This window comes from Haematobia irritans, chromosome 2 (genome assembly GCF_050003625.1).
Source record: "Haematobia irritans isolate KBUSLIRL chromosome 2, ASM5000362v1, whole genome shotgun sequence".
NCBI lineage: Eukaryota > Metazoa > Arthropoda > Insecta > Diptera > Muscidae > Haematobia > Haematobia irritans.
In genome coordinates, this window is record NC_134398.1 from 89,233,732 (window position 1) to 89,261,070 (window position 27,339).

General features: G+C 35.8%; 1 protein-coding gene and 1 pseudogene across 3 annotated transcripts in view; one reads left to right on the forward strand and one right to left on the reverse strand.

Moving 5' to 3' along the window:
- The window catches only part of LOC142225720 (protein fuzzy homolog), a 100,897-nt gene that overhangs the window by 37,398 nt on the left and 36,160 nt on the right, over nucleotides 1-27,339 (forward strand). For all 3 annotated transcript variants that reach the window (XM_075295554.1, XM_075295553.1, XM_075295555.1), the window contains exon 5: nucleotides 21,919-22,415. In XM_075295554.1, the coding sequence (XP_075151669.1) occupies nucleotides 21,919-22,415 (497 nt within the window). The remainder of the gene's footprint in view (nucleotides 1-21,918; nucleotides 22,416-27,339) is intronic.
- On the reverse strand, nucleotides 11,018-15,528 carry LOC142227580 (uncharacterized; annotated as a pseudogene).

Genomic DNA, 27,339 nt, shown 5'->3' on the forward strand with positions numbered 1-27,339 from the left:
GAAGATGGACTATATCGGTTCAAGTTTTCATATAGTCCCCATATAACCCGACCTCCCGATTTGGGGTCTTGGGCTTATAAAAACCGTAGTTTTTACCCAATTTGCTTGAAATTTGAAATCTAAAGGTTTTCTAAGACCACAAATAGGCAAAAATGGGGCGTATCGGCCCATCTTTTGGTATAGCCCCATATAAACCGGGCTTCTAGAACCTGTATTTACTATCCGATTTGCCTGAAATTGAAAATCTAGAGGTATTTTAGGACCATAAATTGGTGTGTCGGGTGTATAGGTCCATGTTTTGGTATATCCCCCATATACACCGATCTCACGATGTTACTTCTTGGGCTTCTAAAAAACGTATTATCAATCCAATTTACCTGAAATTTGAAATCTAGAGATATTTTAGTATCAAAAGTTGGTGTAGCCCAAATGGCGCATATTGGTCCATCTTTTGGTATAATCCCCATATAGACCGATCTCCCGATTTTACTTCTTGAGCGCTAGAAACTGTATATACTGTCCCATTTGCCTGAAATTGAAAATATAGAGGTATTATGGGACCACAAATAGGTGTGTCGCAAATGTAGCCCTCATATAGACCTATCTCTCGACTTTACGTCTTGGGCTTCTAAAATCCGTACACCCTCAAAAAAATTGCTTTTCTAACATGTGTTACAAACATATTTTGCAGGAAGCACATATATTATTGGATACTGCCGAAATATTATTATGTTGAACATATTATATCTTTGAAAGCATTTTGAGGCCAAAAATATTATATGCTTGGAAGAATTTTCCCCAAAGAAGATTGTGCTCATTCCCTCACATAATTTTCACTTCCACGAAATTTTTTAGTTCTTGGCATCTTTTTCCTGTAATACAAATAATGTTGAAGAAATTATTCAATTTTATAAAATTTTTAAATACCATACAGTTTGTAAGCCAACACACTTTTCACTGGGCTACGTAGCTGTTATGGTCATCAATAGACAATTGTCGTTATAAGTTATCTTTATATAGTCTGCGACGCAAAACAAGTTTTGAGCCAAAAGTTATTTTGGGCAAAAAACATAATGGACCTCATGACAGAGAATGATGTTGGCCCTCTTGAGATAGTCTCAAAAAATCATTGGATTGGGAAAACGGATTTGCTTTTGCAGAATTTACAATCGAAACATTTTAATTATCATATCGGAAAAGCCACTGAGACCTCCAGATTTTATAGCAAGCTTGATCCAATGGCTGGCTCTTTATATATAAATAACACTTTAACTCCAGACGAAATAATGTGGATATTAAAAGCAAGAAGCAGCATGATTAAATTAAATGAAAATCGCTTTCATCAAAATGGAAATCCTCTTTGTTCAATGTGCAACTTAAATGAAAATGAAAATTTGCAGCATTTCTTATGCAAATGCCCAGCATTAAATGAATTTCGATACCAATATTTCCAAAAGGTTTCGCTTAATGAGAATGAGCTAATACAAATTTTGAATGGTCTCGTTATAAATTGGAAAGTACTTGCAAGCTTTATAAAAACATGTGTAAATTACAGAAAAGAATTGATGTACGAATTAAATTTTTAATCTTTAAAATTTTTCTAAGAAATAATGTAACATATAAAGGGACTGACGACCATAGGTCATAGTCTTCGGTGTATATCAATACAATTCTTATTTTCTATCTCATTAAACATATATTGCACTGTTTAAATGCAATGAAATAGTTTGTAAACAATTTTGGATAAAATAAAGAATTACTACTACTACTATTTACTAGTCTGCGACGCCCACGGGCCGATGCAAACAAACCATTATTTAACAGAAACATACATTTGTTTGCCACATGGAGCAATGGTTAGCATGTCCGCCTTGCATGCAAAGGTTCGTGGGTTCAATCCCTGCTCTGACCGAACACCAATTTTTTTTTTTTTAATTTACACATTTATATTTATACTATATTAAAGTTTTATAATGAAACTTCGAAATATGGGTTATTAAAGATTTACAGACTGAAAAAATGCTTGATTTTGAATTTTGTTACAAACTGTTTTTGGTATAAAAGTTTGAAATTTTGGAACGAATTCAAAAACTCTAACAAAGGAAAACGTGGAGTCGAGTATAAATATACGTAAATAATAATATTTAACAGAAACATACATTTGTTTGCCACATGGAGCAATGGTTAGCATGTCCGCCTTGCATGCAAAGGTTCGTGGGTTCAATCCCTGCTCTGACCGAACACCAATTTTTTTTTTTTAATTTACACATTTATATTTATACTATATTAAAGTTTTATAATGAAACTTCGAAATATGGGTTATTAAAGATTTACAGACTGAAAAAATGCTTGATTTTGAATTTTGTTACAAACTGTTTTTGGTATACAAGTTTGAAATTTTGGAACGAATTCAAAAACTCTAACAAAGGAAAACGTGGAGTCGAGTATAAATATACGTAAATAATTTTATAATAAAGGGTGATACGGTCAAAATTTGGTCAATACTTGACGTATTTCTTTCAATTTTGCATTTAAAAAACCTGAACACCCCTCATTTTGAAGGTGTGTGTGTGTAGAATGTTGCTCCTATTTTGATTTTGCAATTCACTCTTCAGTTGTCAAAATGTCGTCCAAGCAAGAAGAGCAGCGTATCAAAATTTTGCTCTCGCATCGCGAAAATCAAAGCTACTCGCACGCAAAGCTGGCAAAATCGCTAAAAGTTGCCAAATCAACCGTTACAAATGTAATTAAAGTGTTTGGGGGACGTTTGTCGACAGCCAGGAAGTCTGGATCGGGGGAAATCGAAAACCGGAAGCCCCTGAGACGACAAAGAGAGTTGCCGAAACCCTAACCTCTCTCTCCGAGATGCCGCAAATAAGCTGGGTGTATCGTCTACAACCGTGCATCGAGCCAAAAAACGAGCCGGACTATCGACTTACAAGAAGGTAGTGACTCCAAATCGCGATGATAAACAAAATACGACGGCCAAAGCGCGATCCCGGAGGCTGTACACGACGATGCTGACGAAGTTTGACTGCGTGGTAATGGACGACGAAACCTACGTCAAAGCCGACTACAAGCAGCTTCCGGGACAGGAGTTTTATAAGGCAGAAGGAAGGGGGAAGGTAGCAGATATTTTCAAGCACATAAAACTGTCAAAGTTCGCAAAGAAATATCTGGTTTGGCAAGCCATCTGTACCTGTGGCTTGAAAAGCAGCATTTTCATAGCTTCCGGGACTGTCAACCAAGAAATTTACGTGAAAGAGTGTTTGAATAAACGTCTGCTGCCTTTCCTGAAGAAACACGGTTGTTCCGTACTGTTTTGGCCGGATTTGGCATCTTGCCATTACGGTAAAAAGGCCATGGAGTGGTACGCCGCCAACAACGTGCAGGTGGTTCCCAAGGACAAGAACCCTATATATATATCATATATATCATTTGGCGGCAGGATCTTTTCAGCTTGCACAACCAGTGTTGTCAGGGAATTTTTCCCCAAAGTGGGGATTTGTTGGGGTTTTGCTACACACAAAAAAAAAATTGTCAAAAACTATACTATAAAAGCATACAATTTACCTAATTTACTAGTATGAAATATGACTTTAGAAGTTTGTTTGGCAAGTAATACAGAGAAAACTAGTTAAAATTGACAGAAGAATGTCATTGCAAAATCACAATAAAATTGGTAGATTTTAAAAATTTTTAACTTGCTTATTTGAGAAAGCACTTTTTGACAGAAATTTATATAAGAATAGCCAAAAATTACTGCTTCTATTTGCTATTTTTAATTTCTTATAAATATTTATTACTGGTTACCCCAAATAAAACTCAACATTTATGATCACTCTTGATATATATTTATTACACACGAAATATACATACGGCCTCTAAACAAGTAAATTGAATCGCAAGTAATTCAAATTCTCCCGAAAAAATCCAGCAACAGCATTCTTGTAGAGTGGCATGAGCTATAGCAGGATGTTTGATACTACGGAGCGTATGTGAAATTGTGAGTCGAAGTATATATTTCCTATGGATATAAAATGGAGAAAACGTAATCAAATTATGGATTTCTAAAAAGCCCTTATATTGCATCATACTTTAGATGGGTACTAAGTTCGAGTATAGTTACTAAAGTCAACAAGTATATACGGCCGTAAGTTCGACCAGACCGAAGCTTATGACCCTCCACCATGGATTGCGTAGAAACTTCTACTAAGACTGTCATACATAATCGAATCACTTGGGTTGCGGTAAAACTTGCCGATGGCAAGGTATCTTAAAACTTCCTAACACTGTCTTCTAAATTGCAAGTTAGTCCATACGCGGTATATATATTTTTTTTTTATTTATTTCAATTTATTACAACTGAGTAAGAAAAACCCATCTAGTAATTTTAGATTATCATTACATATAGCTTATCACTAAAATTTAACATTAGCAAGCACATGGTTGAGGAATAATTCAATAATTACACTCTATTTTTACAATTTTCTGAATTAGTTGGCTAGGTCCATGGGGACAGTCCTTAAAAGTCTTCTTGACGTTACATAGCCGTTGAAAATATCCTTCAGGTCAGAGTTCACATGCGTGTGTAGATTAGCTGCATGCTTCTGGGCGGTGAGGGATATTTCCTCAATAATTGTTTTTATATTGAGATCTCTGTGCAGATCACTATTTCTAACGTACCACGGTGCATTCACTATAGTGCGAAGAATTTGATTCTGCGTCTTTTGTATTTTTTCAATGTCGTTTTGTGCAGCGCAGCCCCAAATCTGTATACCATAAGTCCATATTGGCTTTATAGTTTGGTTGTAGAGCAATATTTTATTTTCAGTAGATACTCTATTGTCGGTGAGAATCCAAAAAATTTGGCCGAATTTTATTTTCATCTCTTTATTTTTTTCTTCACGTGCTCTTTCCATCCAGAGTCATTCCTAGATACTTCACGTTGTTTGCAAATGGGACAATTGTTTTATTGATGTACAGCGGAGTATGACTTGTGTTTTTGTTTGTAAATATCATATGAATTGATTTGCTTTCGTTTAATTTCATTCGCCATTTCTTTATCCAGTTTTCTATAGCAGAAAGTACGAATTGCAACTTGCTTGTGGCCTCAGTTTCTGTTTTTGCTGTTGTTAAAATGGCAGTGTCATCTGCAAACGTAGCTATTTTGGCAATTTGTGGATTTGGTATATCTTTCGTGCATAAAAGATACAACACTGGCCCAAGGACACTACCTTGTGGAACTCCTGCTTCAATTGGATTTAGATCTGAATATTGATTCTCTATTTTGACTCGAAAGTGTCTATTCTCAAGATATGATTTCAAAATTTCATAATATTCTTTTGGAAAATCATTGTAGAGTTTGAATAGCAGGCCTTTGTGCCATACTTTATCAAAAGCTTGACCTATGTCTAGAAAGACAGCCGAACAAACGTTTTTGCTTTCTATTGCCTTTTCTGCAACATCAATTATACGATGGACTTGTTGTACAGTAGGTTAGGTTAGGTTATGTGGCAGCCCGATGTATCAGGCTCACTTAGACTATTCAGTCCATTGTGATACCACAGTGGTGAACTTCTCTCTTATCACTGAGTGCTGCCCGATTCCATGTTAAGCTCAATGACAAGGGACCTCCTTTTTATAGCCGAGTCCGAACGGCGTTCCACATTGCAGTGAAACCACTTAGAGAAGTTTTGAAACCCTCAGAAATGTCACCAGCATTACTGAGGTGGGATAATCCACCGCTGAAAAATTTTTTGGTGTTCGGTCGTAGCAGGAATCGAACCCACGACCTTGTGTATGCAAGGCGGGCATGCTAACCACTGCACCACGGTGGCTCCCTTGTTGTACAGTAGAATGTTTATTCCTGAATCCAAATTGATGGCTTGGAATCAGTTCTCTTCTTGAGATTATTGGTTGCAGTCTTTTCAGCAAGAGTTTTTCAAATATTTTGGACAAGATTGGTAGAATTGATATAGGCCTGTACGACGTTGTTTCGTTTGGAGGTTTTCCAGGTTTGGGAATTATTATTATTTCAGCAATTTTCCATTCCAGGGGAACGTATCTCAAACGAAAATACGCATTTATTATGTATAAAAATTTTCGTAATGCTTTTGGAGTTAATTTCTTAATGATTTTCGTAGTAATCAAATCATATCCAGGTGCTTTTTTGGAGCTCAAGTCCTTATTAATAATATATTTTAACTCTCCAAAGGAAGCCGGTTTAATGATTGCATTATCATTTTTTTCGACTTTCAGGAGATCCTCAGATTCTTTGTATCCTTCTAGGGAACGGAATGTACTTCGAAAATGTGATGCAAATACATCTGCTTTTTCTCTAGAGCTTCGAGCCCAAGTACCATCTTTCCTCTTGATAGGGGGCATTTGATGTGATTGGTGGTTAAAATTTTTTGTTGCTTTCCACAAGCTGTAGTTTGTGTCCTTCCGAGCTGATAAGTTGTGAAGACGGTCAGTCATAGTTTTATTCTTATTATCATTCGTTACTTGCTTCAATTCATTACATAGTCTGTTAAGAGTCGCCTTGTTTTCTTGAGTTCTTTCCCTCTGCCATTTTTTGCGTGCTTTACGTTTTTTAGACAACAAATCACGGATAATTTTTGGATATGTAACTTCTACAGTGTTTTGATTCAATTCGGGTGAACTCTCCCAAGCTGATGTTTGAATGGATTGGATAAAATCAGTAAGATCGTTATCAACTTCCCTTTCAGATTTTAAGGGGGTTTTTAGATTTATCTTCTGATCGATAAGATATTGGAATAATCGCCAGTTCGTCCGCTTATTATATAGATGGCATTCAGTTTCTTTCTTTATTATAGAATCACTGATAGTCATAATGACAGCAGAATGATCTGATGAAGATAAAGATGTGGTATTTTCAACAAATATATAGGATCTTGCTAAAAAAAAAACTAGAAAAAAGTCAATAAGGTCTGGAATTCTCTCAGGGTTGGATGGCCAATAAGTAGGTTCATCCCCCGATACTATTTGGCATTTCAATTTTCTACATGCCTTATATAGATCACTGCCTTTTGTAGATGTAAGTCTCGATCCCCAATTTTTATTTTTGGCATTGAAGTCACCGCCTATTATGAAATGATCTCCAATAGACCTTAACAGCGATTCGTATTGGTCTGATTTAATGTTATGTTTTGGTGGTGAATATATTGAACAAATTTTAAATGACTTGTTTTGTTTAAGACAAACAGATACGCATGCAACTTGAAATACCTCATTTTCGATTTTAAGCTCTTCGTGATGATTTATGTTAGATTTGATTATGACTGTTGAGCCACCTCGTGGTTTTTGAGAAGGATGGATAGAATGGTACAATTTGTAGCCGTCAATAGAAGCGTACGATTGCTTAGTCAAGTGACTTTCAGATATCAGGAGAATGTCAACCTTTTGATCCTTTAAGAAATATTTTATTTCACTAATACGCTTTAGTAAACCATTACAGTTCCAGATTGCAATACGTAATACTGACATTATTGAAGATTTGAGAAACTGATAACCAATGAGTTGAGTTTTTCTATAAGTTTTTCATTTAATATAGTTTGAGCGTCTAACCGACGATTTATTCCTTCAATACTCTTCATTAATTCCTTTAATATAGTGTTTCCGGTAGAATTTGCTCCATTTAGAACTTCGGAATACGATTGTTTTGTTTTGGTATTAGATGGTTGCGGTATTGGATGGAGTAGCTGTGCTGGACGTTCACTATTCGATTTTTTTGTCTCAATTTCTTTGTTGGCACGAGCCTTATTTCTTATCTTTTGGAGCTCTTTGGCTACCTCACAACCACGATAACTTGCCGGATGCTTTCCTTTGCAATTGATACATGTCGGAACTATAGTTTTTGGCATTTGACATTGGTCTGTTTCATGTTTGCCAGCACATTTTACACATCTAGCTTCCCGTTGACAATATGCTTTAGTATGGTTAAAACCTTGACAGCGTTTACACTGCGGAATTAGCTTACTTTGTGTTTTCACAGCTTCAACTTTGACTCTTAGCTGGAGAATGTCTTTTATTTTGTAAATATCATCAATATTGTCGTCTTTGTGAAATGTAATACGAAATAGAGGCAACTTCTTATAGTTGTATTTGTTGGAGTCTTCTTCTCGCTCCTTCTTAAGAATATTTATCGCGTCCAATGGGTTCAACCCCTTTTTATTTAGATCGTCTATTATATCTTCTTTAGAACAAGTATGATGTAAGCCACGCACAATAACTTTAATAGGACGATCATTTTTATTTTCGTATGTGTACCATTCTATTTTATTTGTGTTTAGAACAGACGAAAGGCTTCTATAATCAGTTGAATTAAGTGTGTTTATTTTCCATACATTATTATTTAATGCATTTATGTTATATTTGTTAACTTTGGCAGTTTCCAAAAGCTCTCTAATTGCATTGAAGCTAGTTATTCCCACTATGCTAATTGGTGGTGGCTTTTCGACACGTTCCAATTGATTATGATTTACATCTTCATTAGTTATATTACTCACAGAAGGTTCATTATTATCTGACACCTTAGGTTTGGATTTATTTTTTCTCGATCTTTGGACGATCCAATTTGTTTCCCGCTCTAATTCTTCCTCATCAGTTTGATATTGATGAGTAATTTCATTTATTGTTGCAAGTTGCCTGGGCATTTGATGCTGCGATTCATTTTGGTCTTTTGAGACATTTATGTTTACATTGTTGCTTGTATCGGTGTTTAGAAGTTGTGCCTTTAGTTCACTATTTTCATGTTTGAGTTCCTCTAGTTGAGTAAGTACATTACTAATTGCTTGTTGCAATTCGCATATTTGTTGCTTCAGTATTAAATTCTCATTTTGAATTATTTGAATTCTGTTTCCTTTTAGTGGAGTTCCTCCGCCAGGAGGCGGGTTATTAAAACTCATATCACAATTCAAGTTAATTGGCCGTTAATAACAGGGTGACTCAAAGTTATTGAAGTTGGAGTGTAATGAACACCACCAAGTTAACGATATGGCAGCACCGTTTGTTTGTCACAATGAGTGACACGATCAGCTGCTGTTTATTTGTTTATAAAAGATTTGCTGTCTTTTCTAGCGCGGATAAAAAATATTGGTTTTTTTCGCGGTATTGAATAAAATATTTGTAAAAAAATAATGCGATTTAACTGCACAACCGATGGTCTTACAATAAGTATTTCGACACTCTACCGTAAAACCCAGCGAACAGTTTATGGCGCAAAAGTCTTTGGATGTTTTCAACTTATAAGTTCTGCGTGTTTTTGTCCACATACGGATCGCTAAAATAACACGTCTGTAAGTACGAACAACAACGAATTTTTACGCGGTATATATTAAACTAAAAAAGGCCGATTAAATACGTATATAATTCAGTTTGGCAAAGTTTTCTATAGAAATAATATGTCGACAAAATTTTCTATAGAAATAATATCTTTACAAAATTTTCTATAGAAATAACATTTTGACAAAATTTTCTATAGAAATAAATTTTGACAAAATTTTCTATAGAAATAAAATTTTGACAAAATTTTCTATAGAAATAAAATTTTGACAAAATTTTCTATAGAAATACAATTTTGACAAAATTTTCTATAGTAATACAATTTTGACAAAATTTTCTATAGAAATAAAATTTTGATAGATTATTTTTGGCTCAAGTGGAAACCATGATTATGAACCGATATGGACCAATTTTTGTGGATTGGTTTATGTGGGGTCTATATATACTTGTGGACCGATATGGATCAATTTTGGCATGGTTATTAGAGACCATATACTAACACCATGTACCAAATTTCAGCCGGATTGGATGAAATTTGCTTCTCTTAGAGGCTCTGCAAGCCAAATCTGGGGATCGGTTTATATGGGGGCTATATATAATTATGGACCGATATGGACCAATTTTTGCATGGTTGTTAGACACCATATACTAACACGATGTTCTTCAAAGCTTTTGTTTATTCGTGTTTTCAATTAAATTTATTTTAATAATTTGACATACATATATTTTGAAAAGAGTATGTTCAGTGAGAGCATATTCCAAATTAGGGGCGTTTACATTATAAAATTGATGTGTTTTGGAGAAAAACTTGTGTTTGAACTTGATTTTTTGTATGCAGAAAACCGTCTCGTTTTGAAATGCTTATAAAAGGAAAACATTTCAAACCCCAAAACATGCTTGGTGAGAATGCTATATAACACAAACAAAACTGATGGTTTCCTAACTCGTGAAAAACAATCTCATGTCGCTGCCTTTTTTGACATATTTGTTTGATTTGGCCGAATGACAACTCTCAACGTTTGCAGGTGTTTAAAAAATTCGTGATAACAGCGGGCAATATGGTACAATGAATTTATTTCCGATCTCAATCTTTTGATTTTGAATTTTAACTTTGATTGTTCGACCATTATCTTCTTTTGAACGCCGACGATAACCTGGATATCCATCGTTCCCTATGACTGTTTCAGCAACTAACGGTCGCGGATATTGTGCACTTTCCATCATCCATGCAAGGCGATGATGGATTTAATGCACCGCACGGTCCATACACCAATGAGGTGTAGATGTGGATCAGTGACTGGATCAGGAATTTCAGCTGATTTGTGTTGTCACAATGAGGTGTAGATGTGAATCAGTGACTGGATCAGGAATTTCAGCTGATATGATGTCATCCACTTCATTTGAATGTAATTTGTCAGCAATCAAATTAGGATATGATTAGGATTAGTCCACGCTTCTGCCATTCCACTTAGTAAGGACATCCATCATAACCTTGAGTTTTTGCTGAAATATTCTGGCGATTATGTCATGATCTTGTGGGTTTTCGTCCGGTTCCTACTCACGTTCAATTTCCGTCCACTTCAGATTGCATACGAATGTAATAATGTAATAAATAAATCCGAAGTTCCATAATTTCGCACGTACGTCATAGCGTCTTGAGAGTATTCGTGCATGTGACATGGGCTTCCGATATAAGATGATGGGAGAATCGTCAGAGTCCAATATTCTGAACCTCACCATCTGAATGAATAGAATTACGCAAGTGTATATAGTCCTCAGATCATAGCTTTGCCTGATTGAATCGGATGAACGCTAAACCTTTAGTCTTGACTTTGACATATATATCGACAGCGAATTGCTGGAACAGCCGACGGCACTTCAGAATGACATTCTCCTCATATGTACGAATCATCATATGATACGCATAGTAATTCATTGCGCTTAGATTTTTATTCGTTGATACGCCTGAAAATGCAAAATTAAATGATTGGTTAATGGAAACCAATAATAGCAATAATTAATGTGTGAATATTGTACCTGTAATTGGATCGACCATCTTCAACGTGATGTCGTATCCGTCTTGTCCTTGCCAATAAAAGATTGGATATTGTAACGCATCGTACAAACGATATGTCTCGTGTGCACGATGCATGATATTGCTTAATGCTTAGCACTAAGTTCGTTTCTGCGAAAAACGAATATCTTCATCTCTCTCCGTAAATAGGGTCTCAAACCCAGGAATGTTAACTTATTTATGCGAAATAATATGCCTGCTAATTTTTTCGTGCGAAAAATCCAGGGTTGTATAAATATGTGTCTGAAAATGCTCAAAGCAAAGATTTCGCATTTATTCCGCGCTAACATTTTATATATGGAGTATAACAGTTTTTCGTGCGAAAACGTGATCTTAGTACTAGGCTTAAGGTTGAATTACACACCATGCGTCAATCCGTGCGTAGATGGAAGGGTTGATTTTTTTCTGTTAGCGGCAGACTATTAGAGCTTTTGATTTCAAAGAGAAATTTCAACTCTTCAATCATCTTCAATCAGCGAATTCTACCTTTATTCGCTGAACGATAATGTCTGACGATTTAGTTGGATCGCGAACAATTATTACAGCAACATCATAAATGGTGGGTGCATTGAATCTTCGCACATGTTCGTCATTGGTCCTATATTTAAATTTTCATCATCACTGTAGTTCGCAGTGGGATCATATTGGAATCCCAAGCGATTGTATGATGCCAATGATTTCCGTGTGCTCACGCGTTGCCTCAATCGGGCATTTGCTCTTATTATATTTTGTCTTTCTTCGATTAAATTCTTGTTGCTGGGTTGTAGGTCTTATAGGGCCGCACGTAGCCCTCTAGGCATTTTGGACTATGGACAGAGTGGTGAATTTAACGTCAAATGCACGATCCACATAATTTACACAGTTCAACTTACCACTTTAAAGACAAATACGTGCTGTTGAAATTGACTAAAAATTTGACAATACACGTGATTGAGGCTTCCAATTGTAATGTTAGGAAACAATTAAGTTATTTTGTACTATTTTTTCAAAAAAGCAACTGCAATGAATTCAAATTATAATTTTTTTTGTAATGTACGCTGTATGTAAAAAAGATTTTCCCGCTTTCCTCTGCAATAAACCTCACGGAGCCCGAGACCTTTACAACGAATGCAAAACCGGGGAAATCGGTTCGTCCGTTCTGGAGTTATAGGAGACTTGATCGACGCATGGTGTCCTTAATGCAGTTTTCTTTAAAATTTTTTAAAGTATCTCTAATAATCGTTAAAGGGCCTCTTCGAAACCGAAACTTTTTATTATGGTAAAGATCAATTTACTATGGTGAAAAACAATAGCTAATTTGGTGCACTCATTTCTTTAACAAATAAAACTACTTTTTGTTTGTTTTGATATAATCAAAACATGCCAAGCCTAGTGATGTCGTAAATGTCAAATTTTTTACTAGCCCCCTGGGCTAGTGAAATTGTAATCACCTCGATTTACGTCAAATTTTTACCAATACTAGTAAAAAGTTTCGGTTTCGAACAGGCCCAAACTGTGAAAAATATTTGATATCTACGAAAAATCTATTCATATATGCGAGTTGCTTCAACGGTCAAATATTACACGTTTATGACAGAAAGAGATTAACTTGGTCTACAGCCGATGTAGTTTTTAGATATGCAGAACTTTTGAAGGTCCCAAATCAACACATACATTATTTTGATAACTTTTTTACATCATACTATTTAATGTGCTCGCTAACTGAGAAAAATATATGCGCAACAGGCACTATGCGTGCTAATTTAAATTAAAATTGGAGGACAAACTTTTAGAATATTTTAAGCGATTTGATGTTTGAAAATAATTAAAATTTGTTAAAATTCAGGATTACGTTAGTGCTATTTTTTTCTTTATTGTTTCAAAATTGGATTGGAATTATTAATTTGTTTGTTTATTTATTGCACTCTTAAATCATTTCATTTTTGTCATTTCAAAATTTCTTCTAATTATTTAATAATATTCCATTGTTAGCTTTAAGATATTACATTTTCTTTCAATCATTACGGTGTTCATCCTCGTACTGTAATTATAAGAATTCTATGCTCTTACTGTGCGAGATTTAATAATAAAAAAATACAAATACAAAACGCTTCCGAGCCGGGCAATCATAATTAGCCACCAAGATATTGCGATATTAAAAGCTTTCGGTCGGACCATGTGAAATGACGCCATCAACCCATCGTCGAATCACGGCCGCAACGATAGAATTCTCATGAATATATTTAGTTTAAATTTCTTTTCATTGTCAACTACATTCTTTCGCTTTATTGTGAAATAAAACCATCCAAACATTTATCTCAAACAATAAAAAAAAATTCTTTGATAACGAAAATATCAACTCTTATTGGAAAATACTTTGTAAAAATAAGTTTTATAGCAAATAATATTCAAGAAAAGTGTCAACGGGAAAGAGGGAAAATCTTTTTTACATACAGCGCACATTACAAAAATTTATAATTTATATTCATCGCAGTTGCTTTTGTTATAAAATAATTTTATTTTTTCACATGAAAAATGATTTTTTTAATTTAATTTATACAGGGTACATGATGTCTGGTTGGGGAAGGGGAATAGTGAGGTTGGGTAATTTGTGAAATGAATATAGGGTACGTGAATTTACTTTATTTGGCCGGGGAGGAGTGACGGAGGGGGGTTCCCTTTTGCCCGAGTTTTTGAAAATAGAAAGAAGAGGACTGTCGATAATTGGGAACTCTGTACACAAATTTTTTGTTTTTTTGATTTCAATCACGAAAATCGCGGATTCAATCATTTTTTTAATTGAAATGTCTTCAATCACGAAAATGATAGTATCAATCATCTATTTTGATTGAAAACCGACACGATTTTCACTTAAAAATTTAATTGACTTTTGTCACGAAATCAATTAATTGTGTGATTGAATCAATTAAAAAAGTCATTGGTTTCTGACATTCATTCAATCACTGTTTTAATTGAATCAATTACAATTTTAATTAATCAATCAACTATTTGACTGATTCAATTAAATTATTAATTAATATTGACAATAAATTTCAATCAAAAAATTTATATATTGCGCCCATAGAATCTTATTTAGTTTTATTCGAAATAAAAGAAAATATGCGTTTCTTATAAAAAAATTTTAAATATTTTATTTTTGTGAACTATGCTATAAGCAAAAGAATTTGTTTCTTGTTATTTGTGTGTTATGTTCTAACATAACTTAGACATATAAATACGATCAATAACAACTAAAGGGTTAAAAAATAAACTTATAAATCAAAATAATGAAAACTGATATACCAATATTTCAATGATATGTTGATAAATAAATGCTATAGTTCGCACAGAGAATATTTAGCAAGTAACTACAACAATTTCCAATAAATCAGCAGCCTGTAAGCTAAATTAGTTTTTCTGAAAGTAAACAGAATAATTAGAACTTATTTTTATTCAAATAAAACTTAGGTTTTATTAAACATTACCTGCATAGAATATCAAGTTCAATTCTTAGTTCCAGGTTGCAGATTTATAATCTTCTTTTGCCATTGTAGTCTTTTAGCATATGTGTATTAAGGGGCTCGGTTTGATTTAATTTTAGTAACAATTCCTTTCCAAAATTTCCACACATTGAAAATTTCCACACATTGAAATTTGAACCCATCAGAGACAAAAATAATAGCAGAGCAATGTAATATTTGGTATTATATTGACTTTACTTCGCAAATTCTGGAAATAAAAAAAATGGAAATGGAAACTACATATTTTTCTTCTTTTCGGACATTTTTCATATTTTTAAATCCAAAAGAAAGAATTTGTTACCATTACATAGAGATTGTAATGTAGCTCATTAGGTTATATAGTAGATATTCAGCGCTTGATTTCAAAAATGTTCTTATATTCTTATATATTTTATAAAATTATGGAGCTGATTGATTGACCATTTTCGCGAAATAAAATTGGTCACTAAAAGAAATGAATAAAAAATATATTATTTTAGTCCGTTTAATGTAAACAAACCTCAATAGAAAACGGTATTCACATATCTCAATTTCTTACCTTCAATAAACGTAGATTGTTTTCCATTTTTACAACACCACAAAACACAAACACAGGTAATTTCAAATGCGTTCTGTCATATATTTTTCACACCTTTACCTCGTGGCCATTTGTTGTTGCACACTTTATTTATTTCTACCCTTTGCTATGATTTGTTGTTGCGTTCAAAATATTTATGCACACATTTTGAATGCAGCAGACAGAATGTCGCCAATCATGTTTTTCAATTTACGCGAAAAACAAAAACCCAATCGTTCGTAACGAGTTACTTCCACAGACTGATCTCTCCATTATACGTTGTTGAATAAATAGCCATTCTCTTGTTCTCTTTTCGCTCTTTCTCTCCATCGCTCAAAACTTACAATTTCAATCACAAAGGTGATTGAATCAATCGCGTGTTTAATTGGGAACGGAAAATTTTTCAATCACGTTCGTAATTGAACATTATTTCCGAATTGATTAACAAATTGATTGAATCAATTAATATTTTAATTGGAAACGTGACAAATATCAATAACATTTTTAATTGGTTTTTAATCGGATTTGATTAAATAATTAATTGAATCAATTAACATATTAATTGAATCCGTTTCCAAATTCAATTAAGTGTTTAATTGGAAACATTTCTGTGATAATTTTTTGTGTGTACATAATTTTATTATTTTTCCACAGGCTTCTGCCAGACTTTTTTAAGTAACAAACTTAAATTTACATGTAGTTGACAGACAACGTATATGGTGCTTCATTTCCGGTATATATCTTAATCGGTGGGACTATTTTTATTGTGGGGGTGAACGAGATCGAGTAGGTTAGGTTAGGTTAAACTGGCAGCCCGATTAAGATTCAGGCTCACTTAGGCTATTCAGTCCATTGTGATACCACATTAACTAAAAGTACCTATTACATATGGGCACTTCTATATTTAACCGCTGAACCTTCTTGATTATTTTTCTTTGTTGAACCAACCAGATTGTTCGAAAAACATTAGCAGACTTCTTAAGTTAACGTTTTCCAGAACCGCCAGTAATCTGAAGCTATATGCTCCTAAAAGTTGCTTGCGCTTTACACAAAATGCAGGACACTCACATAAGAGGTGTTTAATTGATTCCTTTTCCTCCGCATCATGACAGCTCATACAATAGTCATTATACTTCGCGCCTATAGTTTTTGCAAAATCGCCTATCAGGCAGCGACCCGTTATAGCAGATATCAGGAGTGCTATCTGACGTCTCGAGAACACTAGCATATCTAGTGTGCGGTTTAAGTTTAAATGGGGCCATATTTGCTTGGTGTCGTTACAACCCTTGCAATTCTCCCATCGAACATTTGCCACCATAACACCCTTCTCACACAGCATGAGCTTACAGGTAGCCAGGGGCATACCAACAGATTCTAATTCCCCTGGAATATGTAAGGTAGTCCCTAGCCTTGCCAACTCATCCGATTCGCAGTTCCCCGGTATGTTCCTATGGTCAGGCATCCATATTAGGTGAATATTGTACTGCTCAGCCATCTCATTGAGAGATTTGCGGCAGTCGATGGCCGTTTTCGAGTTGAGGAACACAGAGTCTAAGGATTTTATTGCAGGTTGACTGTCTGAGTATATATTAATGCCCACATTTTCCGACCATAGCGATAGCTCGCGCAACCGCACAGCTGTTGTTGTAGCTGACTGTTTGGCCAAAATGTCTAAAGGCAATAGATGCAGCATGACATTAAGGGAATTTGTTCCTGTCTTGCTGAATGCGCCTGAGATACACAAACACGCCATACGCAGAACTTTGTCTAAACTTCTTGGTTGGAAGTGCCTGCCACCAGACTACAACATCATATAGCATTATAGATCTAACCACTGCCGTGTATACCCAAAGCACAATTTTTGGTTTTGGTCCCCACTTTTTTCCTATTGCCTTTTTGCACGAGTACAAAGCTACCGTTGCTTTTCTCGCCCTTTCTTCAATATTAAGCTTAAAGTTCAGCTTCCTGACCAAAATAACGCCAAGGTATTTTGCACACTCACCAAAGGGAATTTCAATACCCCCTAAGGAAATGGGCCTAACCGTGGGAGTTTTGCGATCTTTGCAGTACATGACTAGTTCTGTCTTTGCAGGATTTACCCCAAGACCATTGTCTTTCGCCCTTTTCTCAGTCATCCGGAGGGCCCTCTGAATAATATCTCTGATTGTGGATGGGAATTTTCCCCTGACTGCTGAGCCACATCATCTGCGTAGAAGGTTATTTATAGCAACATTCCAAAGAAGAGGTGATAGTACTATTCCTTGGGGAGTGCCTCTGTTCACATACCTTTGTATGTTTGCTTGTCCTAGTGTGGCTGAAATACGTCTCTTCATTAGAAGTTCGTCTAACAGCCTAAGTATACATGGATCAACATTCAGAGTTGTCAGTCCATTTAATATCGAGCTCGGATGGACATTATTGAACGCCCCTTCGATGTCTAGGAATGCCACGATTGTGTATTCTTTGACAGATAGTGGGCTATCGATAAAGCTGACTAGTTCATGTAATGCGGTCTCAGTAGACCTGCCCTTCGAGTATGCATCCTGTCGTTTCGAGAACAAACTTGAATCGATATTAGTTCTAAGATAAATATCTATCATCCTCTCCAGAGTCTTAAGTTTGAATGAGGATAAGCTGATTGGTCGGAAATCCTTCGCCCTCGAGTGAGAGGCTTTTCCCGCTTTAATAGGTATGAAAACGACTTTTGTTTCCTGGAATATATGATAACTTGATACATCCTTTATATATCGCCAACAACCAGGGGATAATTTTGTCAGTCACTGCTTGTAACTCCGCCAGAGTAATTCCATCCGGGGGATTTGAATGGTCCAAAGCTATTTAACGCCCATCTTATTCTAGATTCCGATACAATTTCCTCGATAGGAAACGACCGCTGAGCCACTGTGGCACCGCCAGAACCTGGTTCAACCGTCTGATTTCCAGGAAAACGTGTGTCCAATAGTACCTCCAGTGTGTCCTCACTGGACGTTGTCCAATTGCCCTCCGATGTTTTAATGAAACCTGGAGCGGAGTTAGTGGATGCTAGTACCTTCCGTAGTCTGGAAGCCTCGGACGTATTCTCAATACTGCTGCAGTAATCATTCCAAGAGTTATTCTGAGCATTTCTCAGTTCTCGCTTGTATCCTCTCAAATTCTCCTTGTAAGCGTCCCAATCCTGAGGGGATCTAGTGGACTTTGCCTTGTTAAAGAGCTTCCTGCAGGATTTCCTCATATTACTTAATTCCGTAGACTCGATTTTCCCCCCCTTGGCTCCCCTCGATTGCATGCAGCTTTCAGTAAGATGTTGAAGGCCTTAGTAATCCGCTCCACTGCGTGTTCGATATCTTGCACATATCTCATATTTGTCTCTGTTATTTCCGGTATCATCATATTGAACGATTCCCTATACATATTCCAGTCAGCTTTCCTAACATTTGGCGGAAATATGGTCTTGATGATATGAACATCAAATTTAAACTGATGTAGCGATGATCTGAGACGCTGTGTTCACTTAAAACCTGCTACTCAGATATCATTTCATTCTGTTCTTGCGAGGCCAAGGTGATGTCCAAAACCTCTTGCCTGTTTTTAGTGATAAAGGTTGGGGCATCTCCCTTGTTGCAAACTACCAGATTAGTACGCAAAATAAACTCTATTAGCGCCTCTCCCCTTGCATTAGTATCACTACTTCCCCATATACTATAATGCGCATTCGCATCGCATCCCATAATGAGTCTCGTCTTTGTTTTCAATGACTCCTCAACTAAGGTCTTAGCGGCTCATGGAGGCATCCCCCTGTCATGTCCCATGTAGACCGAAGATACCAAATATTTGCATTTAGCTATTTCTAAATTGGCAACGACAGTGTCTGCATTGCACATTGAAGGAAGCTGAATCAAGTTAAGCTCATTTTTAGCAATTATACAGGCTTGATTTACATCATTAGCAGTATACTGCAATAGTTTGAACCCCGGAGTACTTAATTCACATATTTTGTTTCTATAAACGTATTGTTCTTGAATAAGAACTATGTCTATGTCCCCTTTCATCAGGAGAACTTTTAAGGCAGCACATGCAGCCTTACAATGATGAAGATTTATCTGGAGGATCAGTAGGACCATCGAGAATTTCAACAACCGTCACATCAATTGAGTCATCAAGAATGTCCTCTTGAGAGATCTCGCTGAATCTCGCAATAACCATAGGTTCAACTTTGGTGAGTTCTGAGGCAGTAGAAACCTCCTCACGCATACGGTATCTATCCATGTCTTCAACTTTGGTATCTCCCTCGACTTCGTAAGAGGATCCGCTTACTTCTGATTCAGACAGAGGCTTGTCCATTTCTGAATCATTTAGCTGATCGCTTTTATATACCTTCATTTGGATATAATGAAAGCCATAACATACATGGCCCTGAGACTTTGCTAGATGTGGCAAAGACTGAGTGTTCAATATAAACACTGCATGCCGTCTTGGTCCATCCACTTCATCCAAACGGACAACCTTCCAATCAGCTGTTGGAAGATCTGGATTGCATCGTTTCAGCCTATTTAAAATAGATCCAGGGTCAGAAAGGTTTGCAGGTATCCACCCATGTGCTCTAGGTCTAGCCGGTATGTCTTTCTTCTCGACTAACTCTAGAGCAGCTCCTTCCCAAACTTCACCAATTAGTATCAGAGCAGCTTTAAAACATTCTATAGACCTCTGGTCCTCAAATGCGACTAGCTTAAATCGTCCTTGATACCAACCAGCCTCTTGGTGTCGAGGATCTGGGCCGGGAAACTTTTCCAGCACCTGTGAGTAGACGACAGACAGAGCATTCTCAATTTTCCCCCATTTTTGCTTTGCAACCATACCGTCCAATGCTCCTTTATTAATGATAGCCATCACAAGGCTGTCTTTAGCAACTGAGGCAAACGATCTTTGACCCCTTTGACCCCCGGCGATCGTTCCCTTTTACCAGTCTCAAGAATTCCTTGAGCTCATTTTAAGGAATCGCTTTGTTTAGCCGACAGCGTGCTTGGGTCGACTGATCCTAACTTCTTTAGGATAAACAAAGCATTTCTGCGTTCCTTGAATCTCTTTCGTGAGGGATTACCTCCTTTTGATGTCGTTACCTTAGAAAAAGTTCGACTAGTCAGAGTGTCGCCACCTGTCGACCCGTCTACAGGTCGACTAATTTGGCCTAACTCTTGGTCATTGCCCAGATTTATAACTCCAGTCGATACCCGTCCACTGGACCCTGAAGTTAGCAACCCAGTGGATGACTTTGAATTTCGCTGCATGGTGGCTTAATATCCCACCACACTTGAGATTCTTAGTAGGTACCTATTACGATGAGTTTATCCGCTGTTAAAAAAACACGTCCGTTCCGTTCGACGGTTGAATAGATAATCGGGATCGAGTAAGAAAATTATTGAAATCGTCGTCAAGTCGTCGTAATTGAAATGCAATAATTGTTTAGTTTTCAATTCCTGTACAAATTAAATGAAAACATTTATTTAATACGTCGTCGTAATTTGCAATGGCTGCAAAGTTTTACAAACTTGATATCAATCGCACTGAATGGGAAATTCCCGATAATTATCAACAAATGCAGTCGGTTGGAAGTGGAGCCTATGGGCAAGTATGCATTGTACGAGGATCCAACAAGAAAGTTGCCGTAAAGAAATTGGTCCGTCTCTTTCAATCAGGTGTACATGCGAAAAGGATGTATCGCGAGTTGAGACTTTTGAAACATATGGATCATGAAAATGTAATTGGACTGTTAGATGTATTTCATCTTGGACAACCATTCTTTAGAACATTTTTAACAAGTTTATTTGGTAACGCATCTTATGTATGCAGATTTGAACAACATCATAAGAACACAAAAACTATGCGATGACCACGTCCTGTTTTTGGTTTATCAAATTTTGAGAGGTCTGAGTGGTCATAATGCTGGAATTATTCATCGCCTAACCTAACGACCAAAAGCCATCCAATATTGCTGTAAATGAAGATTGCGAGCTAAGAATTTTAGATTTCGAGTTAGCGAGACCTTTTTACTTACACGTATAGTAAAAATTTCGTTACTGGCACGAAAAAAATACCAAATTTTTGTAATTTCAAACTATATCGGAGTACACCACTTTAAGTAAAATTTTTAACTAATTTTAAAGAGTCGCGTGAACTGCAAAAGAGTTAAAAATAATAATTATTACGAGATTTACATAAAATTTTTGAAATTTGAACTAACTGGTTAGAAATGCATTTAACTAAATTGAAGTTCAAAATTTACCATATATTAGGAGCTACTTTTTATCAGTATATATTGGAATATACACTTTTATATAGCTCCCAATAAATTTGATGGATTTGAGATGATGTCAACAATGTTGGCCCACAAAGTGGTGAAGGGTGTAGTGTAGTCGGCCCCGCCCGATTTTTGAGTTTCCTTAATTGTTTTTAATTATGTGTTATTTCTTACATTTCTCTTCTAGGTAGCTTTTCGATTTATTTCTATACCACTTTCTCCGAACACGGTCTTATCGGTTATTTGCGGCACTGAACCTTCATTGAGAAATCTTTTGGAATTGGCAGAGATTGTATTTAGAACTGAATCACCATGTCTACAAAAGCTGGATAGATTTATTATGCCTTGTGACGTCGGAGAAAATATTGATTTGGATTCAAGCATTGTTGCAATACTTCTTGCCAACAAGAGAAGCAGGAAATACGCCTATTCGGCGAATATTCACCATAGAGCGTCAAATAGTAAATTCGTGGCGGAACTCCATTGTTTGGAAGCAATAAGAGTGTTTTTTGGACAAACTCTTTTGAATGCATCATGTTTAAATGAATCTTTATATAATCATTTCTTCCATGTGGAAAATCAGTATTGGTCTTCTGATAGCCATAAATGCTATGCCCAAATTGATAAATATAATAACATATTTTGCATATTATTCACGCCATCGATACCCAAACATACTATGATGTAAGTATATTTTATTGTATAAAAGCCGATACTACACACAAAAAATTATCACAAAAAAATTTTCAATTCAATTTTCAATTTCAATTTTCAACACTTAATTGAATTTGAAATGGATTCAATTAATATGTTTGTTAATTCAATTAATTATTTAATCAAATCCGAATAAAACCCAATTAAAAAAATTATTGATATTTGTTACGTTTCCAATTAAAATAATAATTGATTCAATTAATTTGTAAATCAATTGGGAAACAATTTTAAATTACAAACGTGATTGAAAAATTTTCCGTTCCCAATCAAACATGTGATTGATCCAATCACCTCTGTGAATGAAATTGAATAATTTTGAGCGATGGACAGAAAGAGCGAAAATATAACAAGAGAATGTGTATTTATTAAACAACGTTTGATGGAGCGATCAGTCTGTTGAAGTAACTCGTAACTCGCGTAAATTGAAAAACATGATTGGCGACATTCTGTCTACTGAATTCCAAATGTGAGCATACATATTTTGAGCACAATTGTAAGTACTCTAGAGTTGTGCAGAGGAGGCTTTGAAAAAAAAGAGGTTTGAAAAAAAATTCGATCAAGGAGGTTGGAAATTGAAAAAAAAGACTGATTTGTCGTTTTGAAAAAAATTGGATTGTCGTTTTGAAAAAAATTGGATTGTCGCTGAAAAAAAATTAAAGAAAAGGAAAAGGAAAGAGGATTTTTTGTTATCGAAAGTATAGAAGAAAAGCCTGTCGGTACGAAATTCCAGCTGCAGTCTTACCCTTAGCACTCAAATGTCCTTTGCATTCAATTTTCCTTGAAATGGCGAAAGTTAATTGATTATATTTAATAACATCGGCCGCACATGATATTGGCCATCCATATTGCGCTAAATAAATCAGAATCAGACGAATCACAAAAAAAATATAAGTACAAATGACTAGGTCCTCAAGATAAGTCTGGGAATATATTGGGCCAAATTGTCAATAATCCGGGGATACGGATGCTGGAGTTAAGAATTAAATGGATTTTTTTCATTTAGTTTAAGATATGCACATTATTTATACATAGTTGTTAATCAGCAAGGAAAACTTTCAACAAGCGCTTGTCGACGAAGTTTTTTTATTGTGAGTACCCCATCGTTTATCTTAATCATATCCACTATTTCACTTCTATATTATATTATTATTCTAATATTTGTTAATTTATATACTATACATTTATTGTAACAATTCATTCCGTTTTAAAATCCATTTTTCGCACACTTAACGAACTTAATTTGTTTAATTCAGAGAGTTAGAATTTTCACTTGTACTTTTATATATAAAAAAAAAACAACCCAAAATGTCTAACTAAATACACTTTATACTATCGAAATTGAAGATATGAACGCATAGTATGTTATTCGTGCTGACTAAAACTATTAGTGTCGGCAAGGTAGGGTGGGGAAATCGACGCATTGAGGATATCAAGAACAGCTAGATATCCCATTTCGATTTTCATCCTTAGAATTCTGAAAGTATCGCTTTATGTACCTTTAATTTATTATTTTGCTACCTTATAATTTAATAACTTTGTAATGGACTGAGACCCATCTTCTGAACCAAGAACAACCTCCATCACTGAGCATGGCCGGATTAGATGGTAGCAAAGGTTAAGGAAGATAGGGCCTAGAGAGAGAGTCGTTACAGAAATTAAATGGCGCCCAACGTGGGCCATACCAGTGGAAAAATATCAACTTTTATTAAAATCAAAAATGAAGTCAATTAGATTTTGTACAAACTATCTTCCATCTGGTATTGCTTCAATATAACATAGAGCGAGAAAAAAAAATAGTTTAATTGAGATATTTGAACAGTGAGGAATCTTAGCTGATTAGAGACTTTTGCCAGTTTTAGGACCTATTGTGATAATAATACTCGGGTTCTGGTAATGAGCATTGGTAAATGTTTGAGAATTTTGAATCCTGGTATGTGAATCTGGGTTCTCACTCACATACCAATGCTCCTGATTTCGGTGAACTGTGTTTGGGAGAAGCTAAATTTCGTGTGTCGGTTTGATCATTATGCTAGGAAATAGTAACACTGTGTTCTGCGGTTCACTACCACAAATAATCAAACTTTGAAAAAAAAATTGAAGGATGGAAACAAAAATTAAATTATAACATGCTATGCGGGAAAATCTTCAAGAGTAGATTTTTTTGAAAAAAAGGAAAGTTTAATTAAAGCAATACAATCAAAAAAAAAAAAAAAAACAAAAAAAAATAAAATAAAATAAAAGTAAAATTATTAAAATTATAAAAGGATACATATTAAATACAATTAAGGAAATATGCCATTAACGAAAAGCCAAGAAGACTTGAGTGCTATAGGAGGAGGTGGAGACGGTCATAGAAATTGTAGTTTTACGATAGATGTAGGAAACAGTGGAAATTCCCAAAATAGGGTAAATACTAGATCTCGAACACGGGAGGAGCAGACTATCCAATCATTGATTGATGAATCGATTGGTGGACTAAGAAATGAGATACGAAGTATCATCTCTGGAGAGATCAGAACACTCATAGGGAACGACTCGGGACGACAAATACAAGGCACGCCTAATTTAAATGTTAATGGGAATCGAGATCATGTCGAAGCAATGAGTACCGAAAAGGTCTTAAACATAATAAGGAATTGGAGAATAAGGTATACGGGCCATTCAGATAATATGTCTGTAGAAGAATTCATATACCGGTTTAACATTTTGATAACAAACAACTTACAAGGCGATTTTCAGCTCTTATGCAAACATGCACATAGCCTCTTTGACGGCAAAGCCCTGGAGTGGTTTTGGGGATTCCATCGTCGTACCGATGACATGAGTTGGGAATCCCTCACATCCGCTTTAAAGAATAGATATAAGCAGGATTTCAATGACTATGATATTTTAGATTCCATTCGTAAGCGTCGTCAGGGACCACGAGAAGGGATAGACGATTATTTGGATATAGTATCAGAAATGGTTGATAAAATGAGGAATCCTATGAGCGATGCAGATATGTGTGAGACCGTAGTTAGAAATTTGCGGCCAGAAGTAAGGCATGAATTGTTACATATGGAGATAAGAAGTTTGTCGCAGTTACGAAAGGAAGTCCGCAAGCATGAAAATTCATGCGAGAACTAAATGATAGGGAGATAAAAGCCAACAGAATCAGGGTTGCGGAAATTGTTACCGACGGCGACGAAGATGGCACATCGTCGAAAGAAGACGAAATATGCGGAGTACGAATTGTAAAATGCTGGAACTGTCATAAGTCAGGGCATAATTTTTTTGATTGCATGGAGAAGCGCCGGATTTTCTGTTATGGTTGTGGACTGTTAGACCAGTATAAACCAACTTGCCCTAGGTGTAGAAATAAGACTGCGGGAAACGGGATAGCGGATGTCCGCAAGAAAAATATCGGACATCCGGATTTATAAATTCTAATAATACAGTAGAGGACCACGTAGAGGGGGGGGGAGTCGGTGTTGACTCCAATACATATGAGTTTACAGCGTTACCAACAAGAAAAGAAAAAAATAATTAAATATGAATTGTACAGCGAATTAAGGAATTTTATAAAAAAAGGAAAGAATACAAGCGCTGTATAATTTCATCATTCGAAGAGCAGATTTCGACGATAGACCGTATGCAAGCGGATAAGAGTATTTGTTCCTTGTTAGACAGCGGCGCTAACAGAAGCATCATTGGGGGTGATTTGGCCACAAGTATTCAGGACAGAAAGGAATTCAAAAGGTGTGTTGGAAATGTTAAAACGGCTGATGGTAAAAGGCAGATTGTGTTAGGGGCTATAGTTTTGAAGGTAAGTTTTCATGGGAAGACTTTACCTTGTGAATTTTTGATTGTTCCTTCTATACGTCAGGAAGTGATATGTGGATACGACTTTTGGAAGTTGTTTGGCCTGGAAATAAAAGTGTCTTGTGTTAGTGAACTGAACGCTACAGGAGAGGAGTTTAAGCGAGTGCTTTTAACACCAGAACAGTCACGAAAGCTTGAGGCGGCAATATCTATATTTCCAAATTCAGAGGAAGAAGGGTTAGGCTGTACCGAAGTAATAGAACATGCGATAGATACGGGTACATCTAAGCCAATAAAGCAGAGATATTACCCGATATCACCGGCAATTGAGAAGGAATTAACGAAGGAATTGGACAGAATGCTAGCTCTTGGAGTGATAGAAGAGGTCTTGGTCATCTCCCATTGTAGTGGTACGTAAGCCGAAAATTGAATAGCGTTACGGAAAAGGATGCTTATCCGATTCCGAACATAAACGGTATACTGTCAAGACTTCCACGAGTGCACTGGATTTCGAAGATCGATTTGAAGGATGCCTTTTGGCAAGTTAAGTTGAGTGAAAACTCGAAGCAGAAGACAGCGTTTACAATACCCAATAGGCCATTATACCAGTTCACGCGTATGCCTTTTGGGCTCTGTAATGCGCCACAAACGCTCTGCAGGTTAATGGACGTCGTCATACCATACAATCTTAAGTCTTATGTTTTTGTTTATCTTGACGACCTTTTGATAGTGTCTCAAAACTTTGAAGATCACATTAATCACCTGATAGAAGTAGCTTCCCACTGAAGGAAAGCGGGTCTGACCATAAATGTAAGAAAGAGCTGCTTCGCTTTAGAAAAGGTTAAATATTTAGGATATGTGGTTGGTAATGGTGTACTCCAGGTGGATGAGGATAAAGTAAGAGCCATTAAAGATTTACCAGTTCCAAAGAACATTACGCAGGTTCGAAGATTCCTAGGAATGACGGGATGGTATCGCAGTTTTATTGATGGTTATGCCACTATAACATTTCCTCTTACTGAGTTACTATCAAAGAAAAGGGCTTTTGTTTGGAATAACGAGGCCCAAAGAGCATTTGACGAACTAAGAGAAA